Source organism: Bombina bombina, chromosome 7 (genome assembly GCF_027579735.1).
Source record: "Bombina bombina isolate aBomBom1 chromosome 7, aBomBom1.pri, whole genome shotgun sequence".
NCBI classification, from domain to species: Eukaryota; Metazoa; Chordata; class Amphibia; order Anura; family Bombinatoridae; genus Bombina; species Bombina bombina.
In genome coordinates, this window is record NC_069505.1 from 552,977,585 (window position 1) to 553,001,829 (window position 24,245).

Below are 24,245 nucleotides of genomic sequence, written 5' to 3' on the forward strand. Positions count from 1 at the left end.
TACCTGCTAGAGTGTATTAAATTGGTTGCAATTAGCTCCTTTACTCATATTTCAGCATTTGAAATACGTAGCTGATTTAGCTTGTGGTTTCCCAACCTAAACTGAAAGTTTTGATACTGGCGTATACGCTATTGAATAGCCTAAGTAAACACAGCCAGCAGAAGAGATTACACCCTCAGTGGGGGCATGATAGTTAAGTAATAAAATGATAATTTTCCATTGTTCTCTCTATGTATTGAGCTTTGGTGCTCCAGACATATATAAGATAAGGAAGCAAGTCTGTGTACATGAAAGTGATAACATAATGAGATCTGATATTACCTGAAGCTCAACCCATTGTAATAGGCTGTGGTTTCAAAGCACAAAACCAGCTACTTCAGATACACAAACCCGAAAATGCAATTTCTAAAAAATTTTATACTCTGCATTTGGTATAACAAGTCATTTAAAATACATTTATGGAAAAACTATTTTGCAGTGTACTGTCCCTTTAAGGCAAAAAGATCTATCCTAAAGCAGGGCAATGCCTTTGTTGGGAAACCAAAGAATGGTACTTACCCATGTTTAAACTGTGCCCAATGTCATAGTATCACCCAGGGTGATACTATTTCCTATATAACTATACAGGGCAGAAATTTTAAGTATTTCACATGTGATTCCACTTGATATATGATCTTATGTGCCCTTGTTACATCCTTTATATAGGGAAAACAATTAAAAAAATCAAGGACAGCACAAGTCCACTATTCAAAATCCAAAAATTATATATTTACCGGTTCCAGTCCACTTCCAACATATGAGCCATTAAGCTGACAAATTACTGTTTATGGTTAATGACAAAGTTTACAGAAACCCATGAGGAGGGGATAGAAATAGGACCCTCTGGTATAAGGAGGCAAATTGGATTTGGGCTTTAAATATTCTTCACCCCAAGAAACTTAACCAGAAATTTGATTTAAATCCATTTTTATAATAACTTACTGTCCCCTTTAAGAGTGTAACAGATATAGTAATTCTGGTGAAATTTTTGCTTTTGTTTAGGTTTTCTATTGAGTGTAATTTTCTTTCTCCATATGTTTTTTTTAATTTTGGGCTTATTTCCTTTAATTACAGGAGGTAGAGGGTTAATAAGTTTGTGGATTGATAATGTAATATAGTCCTTCCCTCATTCTGATTGGGTATTGGTCCACATTGTAATGGTTTGGGTTTAAAATGGTTTGTAATTTATACTTTTGTTAGCTTGATAAACGCACAGGAGCTCCAAAATGTTGCTCATATGGGCTAAAAATGATTTTCATATTCTATTTTCAGGTGTGCTGGTCCCTACTTTTCACCCATAATGAATCAATTATCAATGTTTATAGTGTGCACATTAAATATAACAAAAATATATTTGGAAAGCTTCATTATAAAATGAGCATAGCTATTTAAAAATATAAAAAATACAGGAAAATATGTTTTAGCTGATAAAAAAAGCTCACTGATCTGTAAAAACGCATTGCTCCTGTCACCTGGTATGAGACAAGATGGCGGCACCCAGTATGAAGAGGCGGAGCTTTTGGATATGGCACCTTAAAGCTATTAAAATAGGAGAACTGTTTTAAAGAGAGCGGTGGGCACAGGAGGAAAAACTATACTATTGTAAGTAATAACCATTTATTGTTTTTCTCAACAGTTTAATATCCCTTCAAGCTTAAAGGGACACGAAAATCATTTTTTTCTTTCATGATTCAGATAGAAAATACAATTTTAAAAACGTTTCCAATTTACTTCTATTATCAAGTGGGCAACGTTTTCATGGTATTCTTTGTTGAAAAAATATCTAGATAGGTAGCGTGCACATGTTTGGTGAACTACATGACAGGAAATAGTGCTGCCATCTAGTGCTCTTGCTAATGTATAACATTAGTACTACATGACAGGAAATAGTGCTGCCCTCTAGTGCTCTTGCTAATGTATAACATTAGTACTACATGACAGGAAATAGTGCTGCCATCTAGTGCTCTTGCTAATGTATAACATTAGTACTACATGACAGGAAATAGTGCTGCCATCTAGTGCTCTTGCTAATGTATAACATTAGTACTACATGACAGGAAACAGTGCCATATAGTGCTGCAGAAATGTGCACACACCTGAATATACCCTTCTGCTTTTCAACAAAGGATAAGAAGAAAACAAAGACAATTTGATAATAGAAGGAAATTGGAAAGTTGTTTAAATTTGTATGTTCTATCTACATCATGAAAGAAACATTTTGGGTTTTATGTCCCTTTAATTATAATCAGTGGATCCGCATTTATCACGCAACTGGTCAAGCATAGAATGAATACCAGCAAAGACACCTTCAAAATCCTACAAAACAAACTAATTAAAACTGGAAACAAAATGCACTTTCTATAAAGCAACATATGCACAAAAGAAAACTTTGAAGAACTAAAAGATAAATGAAAGGAAAATAATCAGACAACCTCATCACATTTAATACGGCGGTACACAACAGCTAGACAAGAGAATTCAAAGGGGCAAGAGCTACTTTATAAATTGTGCGTGTCTGGCCGACAGTCAGCATATCTGCAAGGTTTCTGAGATGTCTCGTTCTATCCAACGACACGTGGACATATTACACTTAGCGAATTTCATTCCTATTTGCAAAATTCGTAGTGGCGGAACTATCACCGGTGCAGCTGGTGCATAGGAATGGGCAAATGTTTTGCAACATTCCAAAAATGAAACATATTTTAACACATTTGTTCATTCATTTCCAATTTTGAATGTTTGTACAACATTCTAAAATGTATTTAATGTAATATTCGAATTATGCAATATTCTAATTAAAAAAAATTGAATCAATATATTTGTAATAGTAAATCTAATCCTCTCTTTAAATGCAATATTCGATTTATGCAATATTTGAAATAGAAACATTGGAATCAATATATTTGTATCTATTATGTATCATTTTAATAAATTTCCCTAACACATCAACTATTGAACTTCTGAATAATATTTGTTAAATTGAATGTTACGTTTGAAATTTCGAATGTAAATATTCGATCTTATTATCAACATTTGAAAATGAATGTAAGATTAAAAAATCGTTAATAGCATTCGTTTTACAAATTTTAAGGGGTTTCATCCTTATTGACATATGTTGGTCCAAAACGAATGTCCATAGGACTATTCATTTGACCAAATTAATTGTACTTTCAACACATTCGCCCATCTCTACTGGTGCATTGGACCAGGGCACAAGTGCTGACAAAGCTTATAGCAGCCAGTCTATACATAGTGGCCTCTATTTATCAAGGTCTGTCGGACCTGATCCGACAGTGCAGATTAGGTCCGACAGACCTCGCTGAATACGGCGAGCAATACGCTCGCCGTATTCAGCATTGCACCAGCAGCTCACAAGAGCTGCTGGTGCAATGCCGCCCCCTGCAGACTCGCGGCCGCCAGCAGGGGAGTGTCAATCAACCCGATCGTACTCGATCGGGTTGATTTCCGGCGATGTCTGTCCGCCTGCTCAGAGCAGACGGACAGGTTATGGAGCAGCAGTCTTTGTGACCGCTGCTTCATAACTGCGGTTTCTGGCGAGTCTGCAGGCTCGCCAGAAACACAGGGCATCAAGCTCCGTTCGGAGCTTGATAAATATGCCCCATAGACTGTAGAATGTGTACAATCCTAATGCAGGGGAGCCTTTTATTCAGTCCATCCCATCAATCTATAAATGATCTATCTATCCATCTATCTATCTATGTATCTATCTCTATCATCTGTCTACCTGTCTGTCTGTCTCTATCTATACATAATAATATAAATTAATTATACAAAGCAGCATGTATATTATTACTATTGCTTACTACTGAGTTACCTTTAAAGGCCCAAACAAAAATTGCACCAGGGCCCTCTGTTGAGTAGGTTCACCATTGGCTGTTGCATTTTTTATTTTTTTTCAAAGCTTTATTCAGAAGATGCATTAAGTACAAATAGATATAATACATCAATAGCAAAAACAAATAGTACAGTAATAACATTGGCTAGTCGGGTGTGTGGTGGCCCCGCTTAGTGTCAAGAATGAGGACCGGATCTTTAGTTTTATTAGTTCATTGTTCAGCAATAATATTATCCAAGCCTGGGCTAGAAGGTGTCGGACGTTTTTATTGCTTTAACTGCTTAGCAAAATGATATATGTCTGTGTACATGTGTATGAGACAAATATTGGGCAACTATAGATGTTAAAGGGACATGAAACCCACATTTTGTATTTCATGATTTAGAAAGAGCATGTAATTTTAAACAACTTTCTAAATTACTTCTATTATCCAATTTGCTTCATCGTCTTGATATCCTTTGCTGAAAGCATATCTAGATAGGCTCAGTAGCTGCTGATTGGTGGCTGCCCACAGATGCCTCGTGTGATTGGCTCACCCATGTGCATTGCTATTTCTTCAACAAAGGATATATAAAGAATGAAGCAAATTAGATAATAGAAGTAAATTGGAATATTGTTTAAAATTGTATTCTCTACCTGAATCATGAAAGAAAATTTTTGGGTTTAGTGTCCCTTTAAAGGGACATGAAACCCAAAAACCCAACATTTTGTGATTCCGACTTCTAAATTTACTTCTGTAACTATTAGTTACAAACATAATCTCGCAATAACAGTGAGGTCACTCGGCAATATCACAAGCTTCTAGGAATCTAGTCCATTGTTTTTAAAATCGAATAGAAGCATTTCGTAATACATTATTTCTATTCCCCTGTTATAGTAAAATAAGCTTCATAGTTCCTGTAACAGAAGAACAGATGAACTGCACTGAATGTTCTAAGAACTGCACTGCACTGCCAGCTATGACTACACACTGCTGTACAGTAATACACAAACAAAACAATGAGACTTTCACATGCTGATTCACAAAGGTTTTACAGTAAGGTTTTTCAACAGTTTTACGTGAAAGGCATCGATTACCACCTTTCCGAAATTGTTAGATAATTAGATCACTTTTTTTTTTTTTTTAATTATAGTCTTACTGAGTCAAAGCTTGATGACTCTTACAAGATACAGTGCCCAATGATCTACAGGTCTCTGGGCTGGCGAGATTATTTAACCCCGTAATAACCATGAAGTACCCTGTACATTTCTGGTTGTTAAGGGATTTTCTGCTTATAATAGCGAAGGTCTCACTGTGAGCGGCAAGACCGCGCTATAAGACCCTCCCTTCTGCAGGCTTCCTTAAAAATGATGGTCTTGCCACTGACGGCTTTTAAAAAAGCACCCCCTCTTCCCCATAGAAAGGGTACATTGCCGGTCGTTAGGGGGTTAAGAATGCTCAACATTACTTCTGGTGTAATAATCTAAAGTCACTTTTTACCCTTAAAACAGGGTGTCTCGCTAAGGGGCGTATACTGCATTTTCGTATGGTAAGCTGGTGCATAGATTACAAAACTGCACAATGAAAATCATAATGCAAAATTAATAATTAAACCATTCACACAAAAATACTCAAAAAAATTGTAAATTCATCAAAAAACGTAACAAATTGTTGACCAAAAATGTCAAATTTGTATCAAAATTACATAGGAATAAATAGTATTAAATATGCACAGCATAAATTTTAATTTACGCTGACTGGAAATGCAAAAAACACATAGAAATTCATACTTCTAAGTACAAAAATACAAAGCTTAACTGTTGTTTTAACGTAAAATGGTCTGAACATGGTTGCTCCATGGGCGATAAATTGTCTCTCAAATACCCAGCAAAATTATCTTAACATTTCTGTCCTACGAGGTTTTGACAAAATATGCAAAATACCTACGTGCATACGAAAATAGAGACAATTGTAAGATGACATATACGTAGAAATTGGCTCAATGTGATTTGTTTTTGATACAGGATTTAATTTTTAAAGTGCGCCCCCTTTTCCTCGCCAACTTTAGAATTATGCAATAATCTAATTCGTATAATTTGAATAAATATACAGGTGGCCCTCGGTTTACGCCGGTTCACTTTGCGCCGTTTCAGAATAACAACCTTTTTTCAGTCATGTGACTGCTATTGAAAAGCATTGAAAAGCAGTGCACTAATTAAAATAGCCAGTAGGTGGAGCTGTCTGCTTGTGTTGCAGCAAAGTTATGCAACTTAGCAGACTGAAATTAGCTATCGAGCAGCTTTCAAGCGACAAGATCTAGCAGCCACTTCCCTATTATCTCCCTGTCCAGCTGCTTGAGGTGAGGGTGCCTACCTGCCTATTAATCACTCCAGATTGCAATGCATAGAATAGGTGCAGACCCAATATTATCTAACATGCTAACAATGCAGAGAATGTTTGCAGAAAAATGCAAGTAAAAATTTTTTTTTGTTCATTAAACTTAGTTTAATGATACAGTCTGTTGTGTGATTATTGTATTAGGTTTATAATGCTGTTTAGCATTTAAAGTCTTCATTTCAAAGCTTTAAAAATAATGTATTAGGTGTTACTTATGACAATTTTGAGAGGGGCCTGGAATCTAACTCCCTCACTTCCCATTGACTTACATTATAAACTGGGTTTCAATTTACAACGGTTTCGATTTACAACCATTCCTTCTGAAACCTAACCCCGGCATAAACTGAGGGCTACCTGTATTTGTAAAAGTATTTCTAATGCTCTCTTTCAAATGTGATATTCGAATTATGCAATATTCAAAACAGAACTATTCAAATTGATATATTTGTACCTATTATCTATCAATTTACTAAATTCCCTACCACATGAACTATTGAACTTCTGAATAGTATTTGCTAAATCGAATGAGGATATTCAATCTATTTGTGATCATTCGAAAACGAAAGTAAAATTCGAAAACTGGAAATAACATTTGATTACCGAATTTTAATGGATTTTCATTCATATCAACATTTGATTGTCCACAACAAATGTGCACAGGACTATTTGTTCTACCAAACAAATTACATTTCAGCACATTGGCCCATCCCTATTTACAGATAGGTAACTGTCAATATTGGTTAAATATGTTTTATTAGGGATGAGCATTTATTCAGAATTTGTTTTTCCTTTGTGAAACAGATGCCAGAAATTGTAAAATTGTAACACACAAATGTCTGGATTTGCACAGATGTGTTGCACTTTAATAATTACAGGCACCAAAATTAGCCACATGCCACAGACCGTGGACAATGTAAATATAAATACTAGGGATGTGCATTTATTCAAAATTCGACATTCATTAGTGAAACAAATCTTGAATTCCAAATAAATGCACTTCCCTAGTATGAATTTACATTTCATGTTATTAATGATGATGATTACATGTTCAGTGTAGTTTTTATTTGGTGCAATTCAGGTGTCATCAAAAATAGCCATTGCCTTTGTTGGCATGAGCAGCGCCATCTTGTTTTTTTGGTCTGAGAATGTGCAGATTGGTGGCCGACTTTCATAATCTTTTTATCATATATATACAGTGTATATATATATATATATATATATATATATATATATATATATATATATTTGTATAGCTCCCAGTAGTGCATTGTTGCACAAAGCAAATTAGATAATAGAAGTAAATTTGAAAGGTGGTTAAAATTGTATGCTCTATTTGAATAATAAAACTTTAATTTTTGAACATTAGTTTTTAAAAGAAAAAACTTTAATACTAAAATGCCCTTTTTTAGATATTTTTATATGTTCCTGCATTACCTTAATCATGCCAATATGGCATGATTAAGGGTGATTGAACCTGAAACGTTGCCTGTGATGGCCTGGACCTGTATGTTCCAATAAAGCTTTGAAAATGTCATGGTAATGTGAGAGTATATCTTTACAGTAAATAATTTTGAAACATTTAGCTCTATACTTCTGTTAGCAGAAAATGCTTCTTTTAAAAGTTCTCAATGCTTAACTTTTATTGGACACAAGACATGCTCCCAATATGGTGGTAGGTGCATTCTCCTCCTGCACATGCAGTGCATATGGAAGAAGTATGCACCGGGCAGGCCACCTACTACTGCATCAGTATTTGGTAACATGTATGATAAAACATCACGAAAAACATGAAGTGTAGCTTTAAATGAACAGAAAGTTGTATTTGACAGGAACAAAACAATCAATTGTAACAATCTAATATTTTCCTGTACAATGTCAGAGATAAAGCTGACTTATTTTTCTCCTTGCTTCAAAGAAAATATTAATGTATATTGAGTCTTAAGAGACTTGAAAACCAAGATGTAATATCAGATTTTTTTTCTACATTTTATATCACTGTTTCAAAGGGGCAATGCAATGTTACCGAGATACTCTAGAGTAATTTGCAACATGGCATACTAAGCATCCTTCTCCTCCCTGAGTAGCATATAAGGAAATTTCATTTAATAGCTTTAGGGTTTCTAATATCTGGGGATAAAAATTGTAACTGAATTTCTAGACAATAACTTTATTAATTAATAAGGGATTTTTCATAGCAGATTGTGCAAAGGAGGATTACCGGGAGGCACCTTGACCAAAAATGGCTGAAAATAAGATTCTAGGGCTTCTATCAAGGTCAACATTGTTGCTGCCTTCCAAATGCCTCCAACACTCAACTAGAGTTGCCACCTCGCCCATGTTTTCCAGGACACTTATGAGGTACACATGCTGCAGGGTAAGCAGGGAGGAGCATGTACGTTGCTGGTCATTAAGGGTTTTTCAGGCCATAATAGCACAGGTCTCGTCACCAGTGGCAAGACCGTGCTATTTTAACCTCCCTCCAGCAGGCCTCCTGGAATAGCATGATTTTGCCGCTGGTGGCGAGACTGCGCTATCAAAATATCAATCCCCATAGAAGGACAGGGTACATCGCTGGTCCTTTAGGGGTTAAAAGCACTACATTTTTCAGCACTATTTTGTGTTTCGCTGGAATGGAACACTTAAAGGGACAGTCTACTCCAGAATAATTTTTATTGCTTAAAATCATAGATAATCACTTTATTACCCATTCCCCAATATTGCATTCCCAACACTTTTATATTAATACACTTTTTACCTGTGTGATTACCTTGTACCTAAGCCTCTGCAGACTGTCCCCTTATCTGAGTCAGCATTTTATCCAATCAGTGCTGACTCTTAAATAATTCCACAAGAGTGAGCACAATGTTATCTATATGGCCCGCATGATCTAGCTCTGTCTAACTGTGAAAAACTGTCAAAATGCACTGAGATAGGAGGCGGTTTTTAACAATTTAGAAATCAGTTTGAATCTACCTCGGTTTAGCTTGCAGCAAATAATACCAAAAGAACAAAGCAAATTTGATGATAAAAGTAAATTGGACAGTTGCTTAAAATTGCATGCCCTATCTGAATCACGAAAGTTTAATTTTGACTAGACTGTCCCTTTAACTCACCACTTGTATTATGAACGTTAATAGTGCTCCCTGAACTATCTAATCAAAGTATTGGTAACGCTAAAAAAAAAAATGGATTCTCTAGTTAATCATTTTTACCATCTGCTTGTAAAATCACTGCTCTGAGAACAAGTTAACACACTCTGCGTTATAGATTGCGCTGAGAGCATAGGGATGGAAAAGTGCCGTAAAACAACCGATTAGACTATGCTGCCCTCTCTAAATCTCGCTACGCTAGACACAGGCCTAGTTGGCCTAGCCAAATATATGCCCCTGAGCAAAACTGATAAACGGATGGAGGTTTTTGAAACCAGGAATAAAATAGGGAAATACATAGATTGTGCACCATGAGTAGGGTGGGATACTCTGGGGGGTCTTTTTAACTAGTTAAAGGTTACATGGAGTGGTGGGACATTTGGGTAGGAAAGGTAGGGGGTCGTAGTTTACAAAAGGTGAGGGTGTGAATGTGAGGTGGGTATTGCAGGGGTGAGCAAGTAAGTGGCCAAAGGGGGTTACTGGTAGTTAAGGGGATCCATCCATTAATCTGTTGTTAATATTCTGGTGAGGTAATTAGTTATGGGGGCCTATTTATGAATGGCCTGTCGGACATGATCCGATCAGCAGATCATGTCCGACAAACCTCGCTGAATGCGGAGAGCAATACGCTCTCCGCATTCAGCATTGCACCAGCAGGTCTTTTGAACTGCTGGTGCAATGCCGCCCCCTGCAGATTCGCAGCCAATCGGCCGCTAGCAGGGGGTGTCAATCAACCTGATCGCATTCAATCTGGTTGAATTGCGGCGATGTCTGTCCGCCTCCTCAGAGCAGGTGGACAGGTAATGGAGCAGCGGTCTTTAGACCACTGCTCCATAACTCGTGTTTCTGGCGAGTCTGAAGGCTCGCCAGAAACACGGGCCCTCAAGCTCCATATGGCGCTTGATAAATGGGCCCCTAAGAGTAAAGGCAGCCTAGGACATAGGGAGTTATTAAGATGGATTCTAGAAGAGGTTAACACCAGTGTCAAAATGACATGTACATGTATATTTAACCCCATAACTGCTGAGCCATTTCCACCCTTGTGCTGGGCTGTTTTGCAGTTTTTAGACGCTGATCATATTTAAGCCCTACCTACTAAGTTATGTAGCTTTCATCTGTGCATTTGGGCTCCTATGAGCCTCTAAGCAAATTAAATCGCATTTATTCACTTCAGATTATAACAATTACCACGGGGATCACCTGGCTATTAACAGCTATGTAGGAGCTTTCAAACAAGGGGTTAAAGTGATGGTAAATCCGAGCGTTTAAAAACACCCACATGACATCAGCCATTCAGTGCACAGATTCCTTTGGTACACACAAAGAAATCTTCTACTTTAAAGGGATACTAAACACAATTTTTTTCTTTAATGATTCAGATAGAGCAGGCAATTTTAAGCAACTTTCTAATTTACTGCTATTATAAATGTTTCTTTGTTCTCTTGCTATTTGAAAAAGCAGGAATGTAAAGCTAAGGAGACGGCCCATTTTTGCTTTACAACCTGGGTTATGCTTGCCGATTCGTGGCTAAATGTATCCACCAATAAGCAAGCGCTATCCAGGGTGCTGAACCTAAAATGGGCCAGCTCCTAACCTTTACACACCTGCTTTTTAAATAGCGATACGAAGAAAATTTGATAATAGGAGTAAATTAGAAAGTTGCTTAAAATTTCATGCTCTATCAGAATCATTAAAGAAAAAAAACATAATTTATGCTTACCTGATAAATTCCTTTCTCCTGTAGTGTAGTCAGTCCACGGGTCATCATTACTTATGGGATATTAACTCCTCCCCAACAGGAAGTGCAAGAGGATCACCCAAGCAGAGCTGCTATATAGCTCCTCCCCTCTACGTCACACCCAGTCATTCGACCAGGAACCAAACGAGAAAGGAGAAACTATAGGGTGCAGTGGTGACTGGAGTATAATTAAAAAATTTAGACCTGCCTTAAAAAACAGGGCGGGCCGTGGACTGACTACACTACAGGAGAAAGGAATTTATCAGGTAAGCATAAATTATGTTTTCTCCTGTTAAGTGTAGTCAGTCCACGGGTCATCATTACTTATGGGATACCAATACCAAAGCTAAGTACACGGATGACGGGAGGGACAGGCAGGATCTCTATACGGAAGGAACCACTGCCTGAAGAACCTTTCTCCCAAAAACAACCTCCGAAGAAGCAAAAGTGTCAAATTTATAAAATTTTGAAAAAGTATGAAGAGAAGACCAAGTTGCAGCCTTGCAAATCTGTTCAACAGAGGCCTCGTTCTTAAAGGCCCAAGTGGAAGCCACAGCTCTAGTAGAATGAACTGTAATCCTTTCAGGAGGTTGCTGTCCAGCAGTCTCATAGGCTAAACGTATTATGCTACGAAGCCAAAAGGATAGAGAGGTAGCAGATGCTTTTTGACCTCTCCTCTGTCCAGAATAAACGACAAACAGGGAAGAAGTTTGTCGAAAATCTTTAGTTGCCTGTAAATAAAATTTCAGGGCACGGACTACATCTAGATTGTGCAGAAGTCGTTCCTTCTTTGAGGAAGGGTTAGGACACAATGATGGAACAACAATCTCTTGATTGATATTCTTGTTAGTGACTACCTTAGGTAAGAACCCAGGTTAAGTACGCAGAACTACCTTATCTGAATGAAAAATCAGATACGGAGAATCACAATGTAAGGCTGATAATTCAGAGACTCTACGAGCCGAGGAAATAGCCATTAAAAACAGAACTTTCCAAGATAACAGCTTGATATCAATGGAGTGAAGGGGTTCAAACGGAACACCCTGTAAAACGTTAAGAACTAAGTTTAAGCTCCACGGCGGAGCAACAGATTTAAACACAGGCTTAATCCTGGCCAAAGCCTGACAAAAAGCCTGAACGTCTGGAACTTCTGACAGACGCTTGTGTAAAAGGATGGACAGAGCTGAGATCTGTCCCTTTAACGAACTAGCAGATAAACCCTTTTCTAAACCTTCTTGTAGAAAAGACAATATCCTAGGAATCCTAACCTTACTCCATGAGTAACCCTTGGATTCGCACCAGTGTAAATATTTACGCCATATCTTATGGTAAATTTTCCTGGTAACAGGTTTCCTAGCCTGTATTAAGGTATCAATTACTGGCTCTGAAAATCCACGCTTTGATAAAATTAAGCGTTCAATTTCCATGCAGTCAGCTTCAGAGAAATTAGGTTTTGATGTTTGAAAGGACCCTGAATTAGAAGGTCCTGTCTCAGAGGCAGAGACCAAGGTGGACAGGATGACATGTCCACTAGATCTGCATACCAGGTCCTGCGTGGCCCCGCAGGCGCTATTAGAATCACTGATGCTTTCTCCTGTTTGATCCTTGCAATCAGACGAGGAAGCATCGGGAATGGTGGAAACACATAAGCCATCCTGAAGGTCCAAGGTGCTGTCAAGGCATCTATCAGGACCGCTCCCGGGTCCCTGGACCTGGACCCGTAACGAGGAAGCTTGGCGTTCTGGCGAGACGCCATGAGATCCATATCTGGTTTGCCCCAACGTCGAAGTATTTGGGCAAAGACCTCCGGATGAAGTTCCCACTCCCCCGGATGAAAAGTCTGGCGACTTAGGAAATCCGCCTCCCAGTTGTCCACTCCTGGGATGTGGATCGCTGACAGGTGGCAAGAGTGAGACTCTGCCCAGCGAATTATCTTTGATACTTCCATCATCGCTAGGGAACTTCTTGTCCCTCCCTGATGATTGATGTAAGCCACAGTCGTGATGTTGTCCGACTGAAACCTGATAAACCTCAGAGTTGCTAACTGAGGCCAAGCCAGTAGGGCATTGAGAACTGCTCTCAATTCCAGAATGTTTATTGGAAGGAGACTCTCCTCTTGAGTCCATGATCCCTGAGCCTTCAGGGAATTCCAGACAGCGCCCCAACCTAGAAGGCTGGCGTCTGTAGTTACAATTGTCCAGTCTGGTCTGCTGAAGGGCATCCCCCTGCACAGATGCGGCCGAGAAAGCCACCATAGAAGAGAATCTCTGGTCTCCTGAACCAGATTCAGCGTAGGGGACAAATCTGAGTAATCCCCATTCCATGACTTAGCATGCACAATTGCAGCGGTCTGAGGTGCAGGCGTGCAAAAGGAACTATGTCCATTGCCGCTACCATTAAGCCGATTACCTCCATGCATTGAGCCACTGACGGGTGTTGAATGGAATGAAGGACACGGCAAGCATTTAGAAGCTTTGTTAACCTGTCCTCTGTCAGGTAAATTTTCATTTCTACAGAATCTATAAGAGTCCCTAAGAAGGGAACTCTTGTGAGTGGTAAGAGAGAACTCTTCTCCTCGTTCACTTTCCACCCATGCGACCTTAGAAAAGCCAGTACTAACTCTGTATGAGACTTGGCAGTTTGAAAGCTTGACGCTTGTATCAGAATGTCGTCTAGGTACGGAGCTACCGAAATTCCTCGCGGTCTTAGTACCGCCAGAAGAGAGCCCAGAACCTTTGTAAAGATTCTTGGAGCCGTAGCCAACCCGAAGGGAAGAGCTACAAACTGGTAATGCCTGTCTAGGAAGGCAAACCTTAGATACCGATAATGTTCTCTGTGAATCGGTATGTGAAGGTAAGCATCCTTTAAATCCACTGTGGTCATGTACTGACCTCTTTGGATCATGGGTAAGATTGTACGAATAGTTTCCATCTTGAACGATGGAACTCTTAGGAATTTGTTTAGGATCTTTAAATCCAATATTGGTCTGAAGGTTCCCTCTTTTTTGGGAACCACAAACAGATTTGAGTAAAACCCTTGTCCGTGTTCCGACCGCGGAACTGGATGGATCACTCCCATTAGTAAAAGGTCTTGTACACAGCGTAGAAACGCCTCTTTCTTTATCTGGTTTGTTGACAACCTTGAAAGGTGAAATCTCCCTTGTGGAGGAGAAGCTTTGAAGTCCAGAAGATATCCCTGAGATATGATCTCCAACGCCCAGGGATCCTGGACATCTCTTGCCCAAGCCTGGGCGAAGAGAGAGAGTCTGCCCCCCACTAGATCCGCTTCCGGATCGGGGGCCCTCACTTCATGCTGTCTTAGGGGCAGCAGCAGGTTTTCTGGCCTGCTTGCCCTTGTTCCAGGTCTGGTTAGGTTTCCAGCCTTGTCTGTAGCGAGCAACAGCTCCTTCCTGTTTTGGAGCAGAGGAAGTTGATGCTGCTCCTGCCTTGAAGTTACGAAAGGCACGAAAATTAGACTGTCTAGCCCTAGGTTTGGCTCTGTCTTGAGGCAGGGCATGGCCTTTACCTCCCGTAATATCAGCGATAATTTCTTTCAAACCGGGCCCGAATAAAGTCTGCCCCTTGAAAGGTATGTTAAGTAATTTCGATTTAGAAGTTACATCAGCTGACCAGGATTTTAGCCACAGCGCTCTGCGTGCCTGAATGGCGAATCCGGAATTCTTAGCCGTAAGTTTAGTTAAATGTACTACGGCGTCAGAAATAAATGAATTAGCTAGCTTAAGGGTTTTAAGCTTAAGTGAAATCTCATCTAATGTCGCTGAGTCAAGGGTGTCTTCCAGAGACTCAAACCAAAATGCAGCCGCAGCCGTGACAGGCGCAATGCATGCAAGGGGTTGTAATATAAAACCTTGTTGAACAAACATTTTCTTAAGGTAACCCTCTAACTTTTTATCCATTGGATCTGAAAAAGCACAGCTATCCTCCACCGGGATAGTGGTACGCTTAGCTAAAGTAGAAACTGCTCCCTCCACCTTAGGGACCGTTTGCCATAAGTCCCGTGTGGTGGCGTCTATTGGAAACATTTTTCTGAATATAGGAGGGGGTGAGAAAGGCACACCGGGTCTGTCCCACTCCTTAGTAATAATTTCAGTAAGTCTCTTAGGTATAGGAAAAACGTCAGTACTCGTCGGTACCGCAAAATATTTATCCAACCTACACATTTTCTCTGGGATTGCAATTGTGTTACAATCATTCAGAGCCGCTAACACCTCCTCTAGCAACACACGGAGGTTTTCCAGCTTAAACTTAAAATTTGAAATGTCTGAATCCAATTTATTCGGATCAGATCCGTCACCCGCAGAATGAAGCTCTCCGTCCTCATGCTCTGCATATTGTGACGCAGTATCAGACATGGCCCTAGCATTATCAGTATACTCTGTTCTCATCCCAGAGTGATCTCGTTTACCTCTAAGTTCTGGCAATTTAGACAAAACTTCAGTCATAACATTAGCCATGTCTTGTAAAGTGATTTGTAATGGCCGCCCTGATGTACTTGGCGTTACAATATCACGCACCTCCTGAGCGGGAGATGCAGGTACTGACACGTGAGGCAAGTTAGTCGGCATAACTTCCCTCTCGTTGTCTGGTGAATGTTGCTTAACATGTACAGATTGACTTTTATTTAAAGTAGCATCAATGCAATTAGTACATAAATTTCTATTGGGCTCCACCTCGGCTTTTGAACATATTGCACAAAGAGTTTCCTCTGAGTCAGACATGTTTAAACAAACTAGCAATTAGACTAGCAAGCTTGGAAATACTTTTCAACTAAATTTACAAGTAATATGTAAAAACGTTACTGTGCCTTTAAGAAGCACACAAAAACTGTCACAGTTGAATAACAATAAACCGGATTAGTTATATAAACCAAAATTAGCAAAGGATTGCACACATTAGCAATGGATGATTAACCCTTAATATCAGAAAAAAACGTATAACAATTGACAATATAAACGTTTTTATCACAGTCAAGCACAGTCTCACAGGTCTGCTGTGAGTGATTACCTCCCTCAAAACTAGTTTTGAAGACCCCTGAGCTCTGTGGAGACGTCCTGGATCATGCAGGGAGAAAAAGACAGACTGTGACTGAATTTCTGATGCGTAGTAAAAGCGCCAAAATAGGCCCCTCCCACTCACATTACAACAGTGAGGGGAGTTCAGTAAACTGATTTAATTTAAAACAACGACAGCCATGTGGAAAATAAAGCCCAAAACAATTTTCACCAAGTACCTCAGATAATTAAACGATTTAACATGCCAGCAAACGTTTAAAATCAAATATATGAAATGTCTTTAAAAAGCCTGCTGCTAGTCGCTCTCACTGCAAGTTAGGCAAAAAGATATATGCATACAGTATTTTCCCAGTGAAGTGCCATTCCCCAGAAATACTTAAGTGTTAACATATATACATGTCAGCCTGATACCAGTTGCTACTACTGCATTTAAGGCTGTACTTACATTATATCGGTATTAGCAGTATTTTCAAAGTCAATTCCATTCCTTAGAAAATAATATACTGCAACATACCTCTTTGCAGGTGAACCTGCCCGCTGTCCCCTGATCTGAAGTTACCTTACTCCTCAGAATGGCCGAGAACAGCAAACGGATCTTAGTTACGTCCGCTAAGATCATATACAAAAACTCAGGTAGATTCTTCTTCAAATTCTGCCTGAGAAGGAAACAACACACTCCGGTGTCGTTTAAAATAACAAACTTTTGATTGAAGATATAAAAAACTAAGTTTAATCACCACAGTCCTCTCACACATCCTATCTATTAGTTGGGTGCAAGAGAATGACTGGGTGTGACGTAGAGGGGAGGAGCTATATAGCAGCTCTGCTTGGGTGATCCTCTTGCACTTCCTGTTGGGGAGGAGTTAATATCCCATAAGTAATGATGACCCGTGGACTGACTACACTTAACAGGAGAAATTGGGTTTAGTGTCCCTTTAATGAAGTCCCACAACATCAACCAGACGTCAGGCCATACTTGTACACCCAAGTGAGTGTCTTCGCTACATATTCCTGGTGTTTGTATTTGAGTCCATGGCAAAAATAAAATAAAATTATGTGACCCCCAAGGATCTATCTCTAGACTACATCAAGTTATTAATTCTCTTTGCCCCCTCAAAAAAATTGTCATACTCTGGAAAATGTATCTACAAGAACATAAATCATTAAAAGGACATAAACTACTTAGTACAACTAAGGTAGCATGATTACTACTCTCTTTAAAGCCATTCCAATTGGTAAAGCTCTGCAATTTATACGGGGAGCCGCCATCTTGTTTCATCCTGTGATAGGAGCAGTGCACTTACACAGATCTGTGATGTTACTGTTTTTCCCCCAGCTACACCTTGCACTTCAGTTTAGCTCACATAATAAAGAACAAAACTGTTACATTTTTACAGTTTTTTCCACAGTTTAAAAGTTACATAACAAATATAAGCTCCAAGATGGCGGCGCCCAGTGTGAAGATGCAGAACTTCACTAATACTTGTAAAAGGTTAAAATAAGAGAACATTGAAGGCAGCTGCAGGTACAGGAGGAAAACCAATACCAAGCTGTTTAAAAGAGAAATGCTCTCGCTAAAATCATGAAAGGAAACATTTGGGTTTCAAGTCCTTTTAAACACTTTAATATTGTAATATAAATATTTAATTATATCTAGTAAAACAATACAATGGAAAAAAATACAATATAATTTTACACTGAAAATTAAAGGCTTTCCAATTCCAGTTAAAGATGTAAAAATGAAGTGCAGCACCACTCTCCTGTGCAGGCTGACAGGGGTTACTGCCAAGCCCCTCCACAATCTCTTACACACAGCAAAGTCCAGCTGCACCGAATGTTCCAATCATAAAAGACCTTTATTCTTAATCTTGGGGTCATGCCATATATAATGTTTTGGGTCACAAGCCCTTAATCATGATTAAGGACTTGTGGCATTCATGGTTAAGGACTTGTGGCAATCATGAATAAGGACTTGTGGCAATCATGATTAAGGGCCTGTGGAAATCATGATTAAGGAATTGTGGCATTCATGATTAAGGACTTGTGGCAATCATGAATAAGGACTTTTGGCAATCATGATTAAGCGCTTGTGGCAATCATGATTAAGGACTTGTGGCAATCATGATTAAGGGCTTGTGGCAATCATGATTAAGGGCTTGTGGTAATCATGATTAAGGGTTTGTGGCAATCATGATTAAGGGCTTGTGGCAATCATGAATAAGGACTTGTGGCAATCATGATTAAGGGTTTGTGGCAATCATGATTAAGGGCTTGTGGCAATCATGATTAAGGGTTTGTGGCAATATTGATCAATGTCTTTTGGCCTGAAACGTTGTATATGTCATGAATTTAAGATGAAGGGATAATTTTATTAAGCAGCGGATACTGCATGAAAGCCCCATAATTTCTGGTCCGCCAAAAAACTGTTAAGAAGCACCTTTTAGGTGGCGGACTGAAATCATCCCAATCCGATCCGATTGTTTTATATATCCGATCCGATTGGGATGATTGAAGGCCACTGCTGGCGGACGATTGGCAGCATTGCACAAGCATTTCACTAGAAATGCTTGTGCGATGTTAAATGTCGACAGTGTATGCTGTCGGCATTTAGCGAGGTTGAGCGAACATGATTCGCTACAGCCAATCATGTCAGCTCGACCATTAATAAATCTACTCCGAAGAATAAATGTCTTTTATGATTGATTTGGTGCAATTCCAGTTAAAATTAGAAGTGAAGACTCCAGACTTTACACTTCTATGTTACACATAGTCAATGGTTGCAAACTTTAGTAACTCATATATAACTGTCCGTAACTGACCTCAGCAGAGAAGGAAACTACAACATGGCGGCATCCATTGGTTTATAAGTTTTACATTACACTTATTTTTTAATATATAAGCAACTAATATAATTAAAAAATACATATTCATATTCAAAGATGTTTCCAGTCTTTTTATATACACACTTTCTTAGCTACCAGCTCCTACTAAGCATGTGCAAGAGTTCACAGTATATACAGTGCATATATGTGTTTTTTGATTGGCTGGTGACTGTCACATGATATGGGGTTAGGAAAATTGATGTAATTTGAAATTCAGAATAAATGTTGGTGTTCTCTTGGTATCCTTTGTTGAAAAAACATACCTAGGTAGGCTCAGGAGCTGGGAACATATATGCATATATGCATCTTGCCAATGGCTTACTAATGTGTTCAGCAAATTTGATAAGAGAAGTAAATTGGAAATGTATGTTCTATCTGAATCATGAAGAATACATTTTGGGATTCATATCCTCTTTAATGGTTCTTTGATCTCCCTTGATATATTAGGGAATGGGAAGGAGACTTATTGAAATCCTCTACGTCAATGACCATTATGGAGACTAACATGAAATTGCTGACCATATATGGAGGTTATGCCCAATTAATAGCGGATTTCTTTTTATGAAAAGAATCAGGGAGATGGATCTAGCATTGTCCTGCATTATCCCTAGGGATCCTTTAGTCAGTTCCATAAACAGACTAGCATTACTTGTAGTTTTATATCCTCTCTTTTGAAAATATAGGGCAAACAATTTGCAGATAGGGCAAACAATTTAAAACAACTTTCCAATTTACTTCTATTAGCCAATTCACTTTGTTTTCTTTGTTGTATCCTTTGTTGAAAAACATACCTAGGTAGGCTAAGGGAGCTATCTATTTGCTGTAGCGAATCATGTCCGCACGACCGCCAAATGCCGACAGCATACTCTGTCGGCATTTAACACTGCACAAGCAATTCTTGTGAAATGCTTGTGCAATGCCACCCCAATAGGCCACTAGCAGGGGGTGTCACTCATCCCGATCAGATCAGATTGGGATGATTGCAGTCCGCCATCTTTTAGGTGGCGGAAAAGTTAATGAGCCTGAATCCTCGGGCGTAGAAAGCAGCATCCACAGCTTGGTAAATCTTCCCCAATGTGTTCAGCTTGCTCCCAGTATTGCATTGCTGCCTCTTCAACAAAGGATACCAAGAGAATGAAGCAAGTGTCATAATAGAAGTAAATTGTAAAATTAGTTTAAAATTGTATGTTCTATCTGACTCATGAAAGAAAAATGTTGGTTTCATGTCCCTTTAAGCAATTAATCCTCAAATACTGGAGACAAGTGTTGTCAATCAAAGAATGGAAAAACCGCATTGTCGCAACCTTGTCTAGACAAATACCCCTATACACTTGATCAGAGACTACAAGGTTATCATTCCATAATATTTATATGGCAATAATTTGTTATCTCTGAAGTGCTGAGCCGCATATATTTTTTACATTGTATAAATTCATATTTTCATGCAAAGGAGTATATAAGACTAGAAGGTCTATAAATATGTATATAATCTTATTTTTTTATCCTTATTTATTCCTAAATGGCTCTGCCACGACTCAATTCAGGTCTGTTCTAGTATCCTTTATATTAAAGGGACGTGAACCCCAAAATATTTATTTGGTGATTCATTATTTAAAAGGTTTCAAATTTATTTCTATTATCAAATTTGCTTCATCCTCATGATATTCTTTGTTGAAAAGATATCTAGGTAGGCAGAGTGCACGTCTGGAGCACTACATTACAGGAAGCATTGCTGCCATCTAGTGTTCTTGCAAACTTAGAATATTGTTTAAAGTAGTCTTGCAAAACTGCTGTTGTATATTTCTCCAGACACATGCATGCTTCTGGGCGTTTCAACAAAAGACACCAGGTGAACAAAATAAATGTAAAAATTACATCCTGTTTGAATCATGATAGAAAAATTTGGGGTTTTATTACGCTTTAATATTTGCACTATATGTAACAGCAAATAAAGATGAGTTCCAGCCTCCAAATTCTCTTAAAAATTGACCTTTATTTTTCTCATGGCAGGGTTCAAAGGGTAAAACAGTGACAACGTTTTGGGCCATACAATAAGCCCTTAATCATGATTAAGGAATGATTAAGGGCTGATTGTAGGACCAAAAAGTTGTCACTGTTTTACACTTTGGACCCTTCTATGAAATAAGAAGAGTCCCTTTTTTAAAGAATTTGGATACTGGAACTCATCTTTCTTTGCTGGTATATGACTTGGAGGTTCATAGATAAATGAGTTACAAAGTCTGTAACAAAAAAGAGTGCTTTACCCCGGCAATTATTTGGGAAAAATTCTCACTGAATACAGGAACGATTTTTAACCATTTATCTTTATTGGTTTAACTATTCAATCATACACGTTTAAAAACACTTAAACTCTCTAGATATCAATATATAGCATAGGTGTGTGAATAATACCTCTGAGAATCATGTATCTATATGTGAAACATTATACTTGGTTTGTATGATATTAAGCAGTCAGATAAAAACATTATCTTTTGTAGCCGGCTATTAATAAATTCAGAAATAATGCTGTAACAAGAGGACCAGTTAATATGTGGGATGTCAGATTATTATGGTGTGTTATATTCTGAGGTCAGATGTTGTGCTATGTTAGTGAAACAAGTGAGTTAAACTTTAATCTAGCCCCCGCTATAGAAGGGGCTTAAGCAGACAGAATGTATTACACTGAATAGCTGTGCTAAAGTTAACTGTGCAAGCAAGGACTTTATTATTACAGATAGAGTATTAGCTAGATAGCTTTAATCTCGCAATCTGACATCCAACATTAACAGGTCCTCTTGTTACAGCATTATTTCTGAATTTATTAATAGCCGGCTGCAAAAAATATCTGCTTGATATTATACAAACCAAGTACAATGTTTCATAGTTAGATACATGACTCTCAGAGGTATTATTCACATACCTATGCTATATATTGATATTGAGAGAGTTCAAGCAGACAGAATCTATTACATTGAGCAGTTATGCTAAAGTTAACTGTGCAAGCAAGGGCTTTAAAATTACAGATAGAGTATTAGCTATATAGCTTTAATCTCATAACCTGACATTCCACATATTAACAGGTCCTCTTGTTACAGGATTATTTTTTAATTTACTAATAGCGGGCTACAAAAGATATTGTTTGTATCTGACTGCTTGATATTATAAAAACCAAGTACAATTTTTCATATCTAGATCAGTGTTTTTCAACCAGTGTGCCGTGGCACACTAGTGTGCCGTGAGAGATCCTCAGGTGTGCCACGGCAGACTGACAACAGTGTGACATATTTTTTAAACTTTGCTTGTTTTTTACTCCCAGTGCAGGGGTAGTTTGTAGGAGGCATGGCATAACAGCATAATACATACAGTATGTGTGTGTTTGTGTGTATGTGTATATATATATATATATGCTGTATTAGGCTACAATGTGTGATTTTTTTTAAATTTTGGGATGGTGGTGTGCCACAGGATTTTTTAATGTAAAAAAGTGTGCCACGGCAAAAAAAAGGTTAACAATCACTGATCTAGATACATGATTCTCAGAAGTGTTATTCACACGCATATACTAAATATTAATAACTAGAGATTTTAAGCAGACAGAATCTATTACACTGAACAGCTGTGCTAAAGCTGACTGTGTAAGCAAGGACTTTATAATTACAGATAGAGTATTAGCTAGTTAGCTTTAATCTCATAATCTGACATCCCACATATTAACAGGTCCTCTTGTTACAGCATTATTACTGAATTTATTAATAGCCGGCTACAAAAGATAATGTTTGTATCTGACTGCTTGATATCATACAAACCAAGTATAATGTTTCACATTTAGATACATGATTCTCAGAGGTATTATTCACACACCTATGCTATATATTGATATCTAGAGAGTTTTTAAACGTGTATGATTGAATAGTTAAACCAATAAAGATAAAGTATGAATGGTTAAAAATCATTCCTGTATTATTCAGTGAGAATTTTTCCCAAATAATTGCAGGGGTAAAGCTCTTTTTTGTTACAGACTTTGTAACTCATTTATCTATGAGTCTCCTTAGTGCTATATTGCCCCCCTAATAGGTGCTTGTTGATTATAAAAATATTTGGCACCTATAGGTACTTACCATTAGTATTACTTTATCTACTATCTTGTTACTATAATATGACTTGGAGGTGGCTGACCCAAGGTTCCATGCCCTATACAGAGTGCTGTTTTACAACGACTTGATTTTGTGCGCTTTATATAGCGACATTGTAATAGTAGTTGTATGTATAGTGCATATTCTATTATATTTTTCTTGTATTATAGATAAAAACAATTGATTAAAATAACATATAAACATATTGATAAAATGTTATATACATCTACCTTTGCCTTCCCCGTACTTTGCAGTATATGCACCAGAGCACAGGCGACTTCCTCTTTGCTCTTTACGCTCAGTACGGGCTCCAACACAGCACACAACATCCTGTAGTTGTTGGTAACATACTCGGCAAACTCCTTGTACAGCTCCATCGGAAGGATACTCATGGACTGGTAGCGGGATTTTAGGCGGATGGAAGGACAGCTACTTTTTCCTTTGTATGATGTGGGCTGGCTGACTGGGTACCACTGTTCAACAAAATGGCGCCCGCTGATGCTGGGAATGGGTACATTCACCATACCAATATAATTACTCTTCTCTTTGCGTCGTTTTTTATCCGTGTCCTTGTAAAGGTGCAAGCGTAGGTTTCGGATGGATGGCAAGTTGTTAAACTCAAAGTGCTCTCCCCAGAAAACGGTCTCTCCCCTGGCTTTGCTGGTGGTTCGCGCATACAAGACATCGTCCAAACAGAGCTCGCAGTAATAGCGCTTTTTAGGGGGTAGGTCGCGAGCTTCGATAATCCATAACTTAAGTACATTATCAACTCTCCGGCTGTTATCCTGAAAAGAGATCAAGAACATGCTGTAAGTTATACAATAATAGTTTCAAATAAAGCGAATAAGAATTGTAGAAATAACGATACAGTTGGACATGTTTAGATTTTTTCATTTGTCAAAGTTTTAGTACAATATTAAAGGGACATGAAACCAAATTTTTTTCTTTTATGAAATTTTAAACAACTTTCCAATTTACTTTTATTATCAAATTTGCTTAATTCTTTTGGTATCCTTTGTTGAAGGAGCAGCAATGCGCT

General features: G+C 38.3%; 1 protein-coding gene across 1 annotated transcript in view; it reads right to left on the reverse strand.

The window, feature by feature from the left end:
• SYNGAP1 (synaptic Ras GTPase activating protein 1) overlaps window positions 1–24,245 on the reverse strand; it is a 620,999-nt gene that overhangs the window by 218,133 nt on the left and 378,621 nt on the right. Inside the window, exon 7 of the mRNA XM_053721876.1 lies at window positions 23,437–23,991. Coding sequence (XP_053577851.1) covers window positions 23,437–23,991 — 555 coding nt within the window. The remainder of the gene's footprint in view (window positions 1–23,436; window positions 23,992–24,245) is intronic.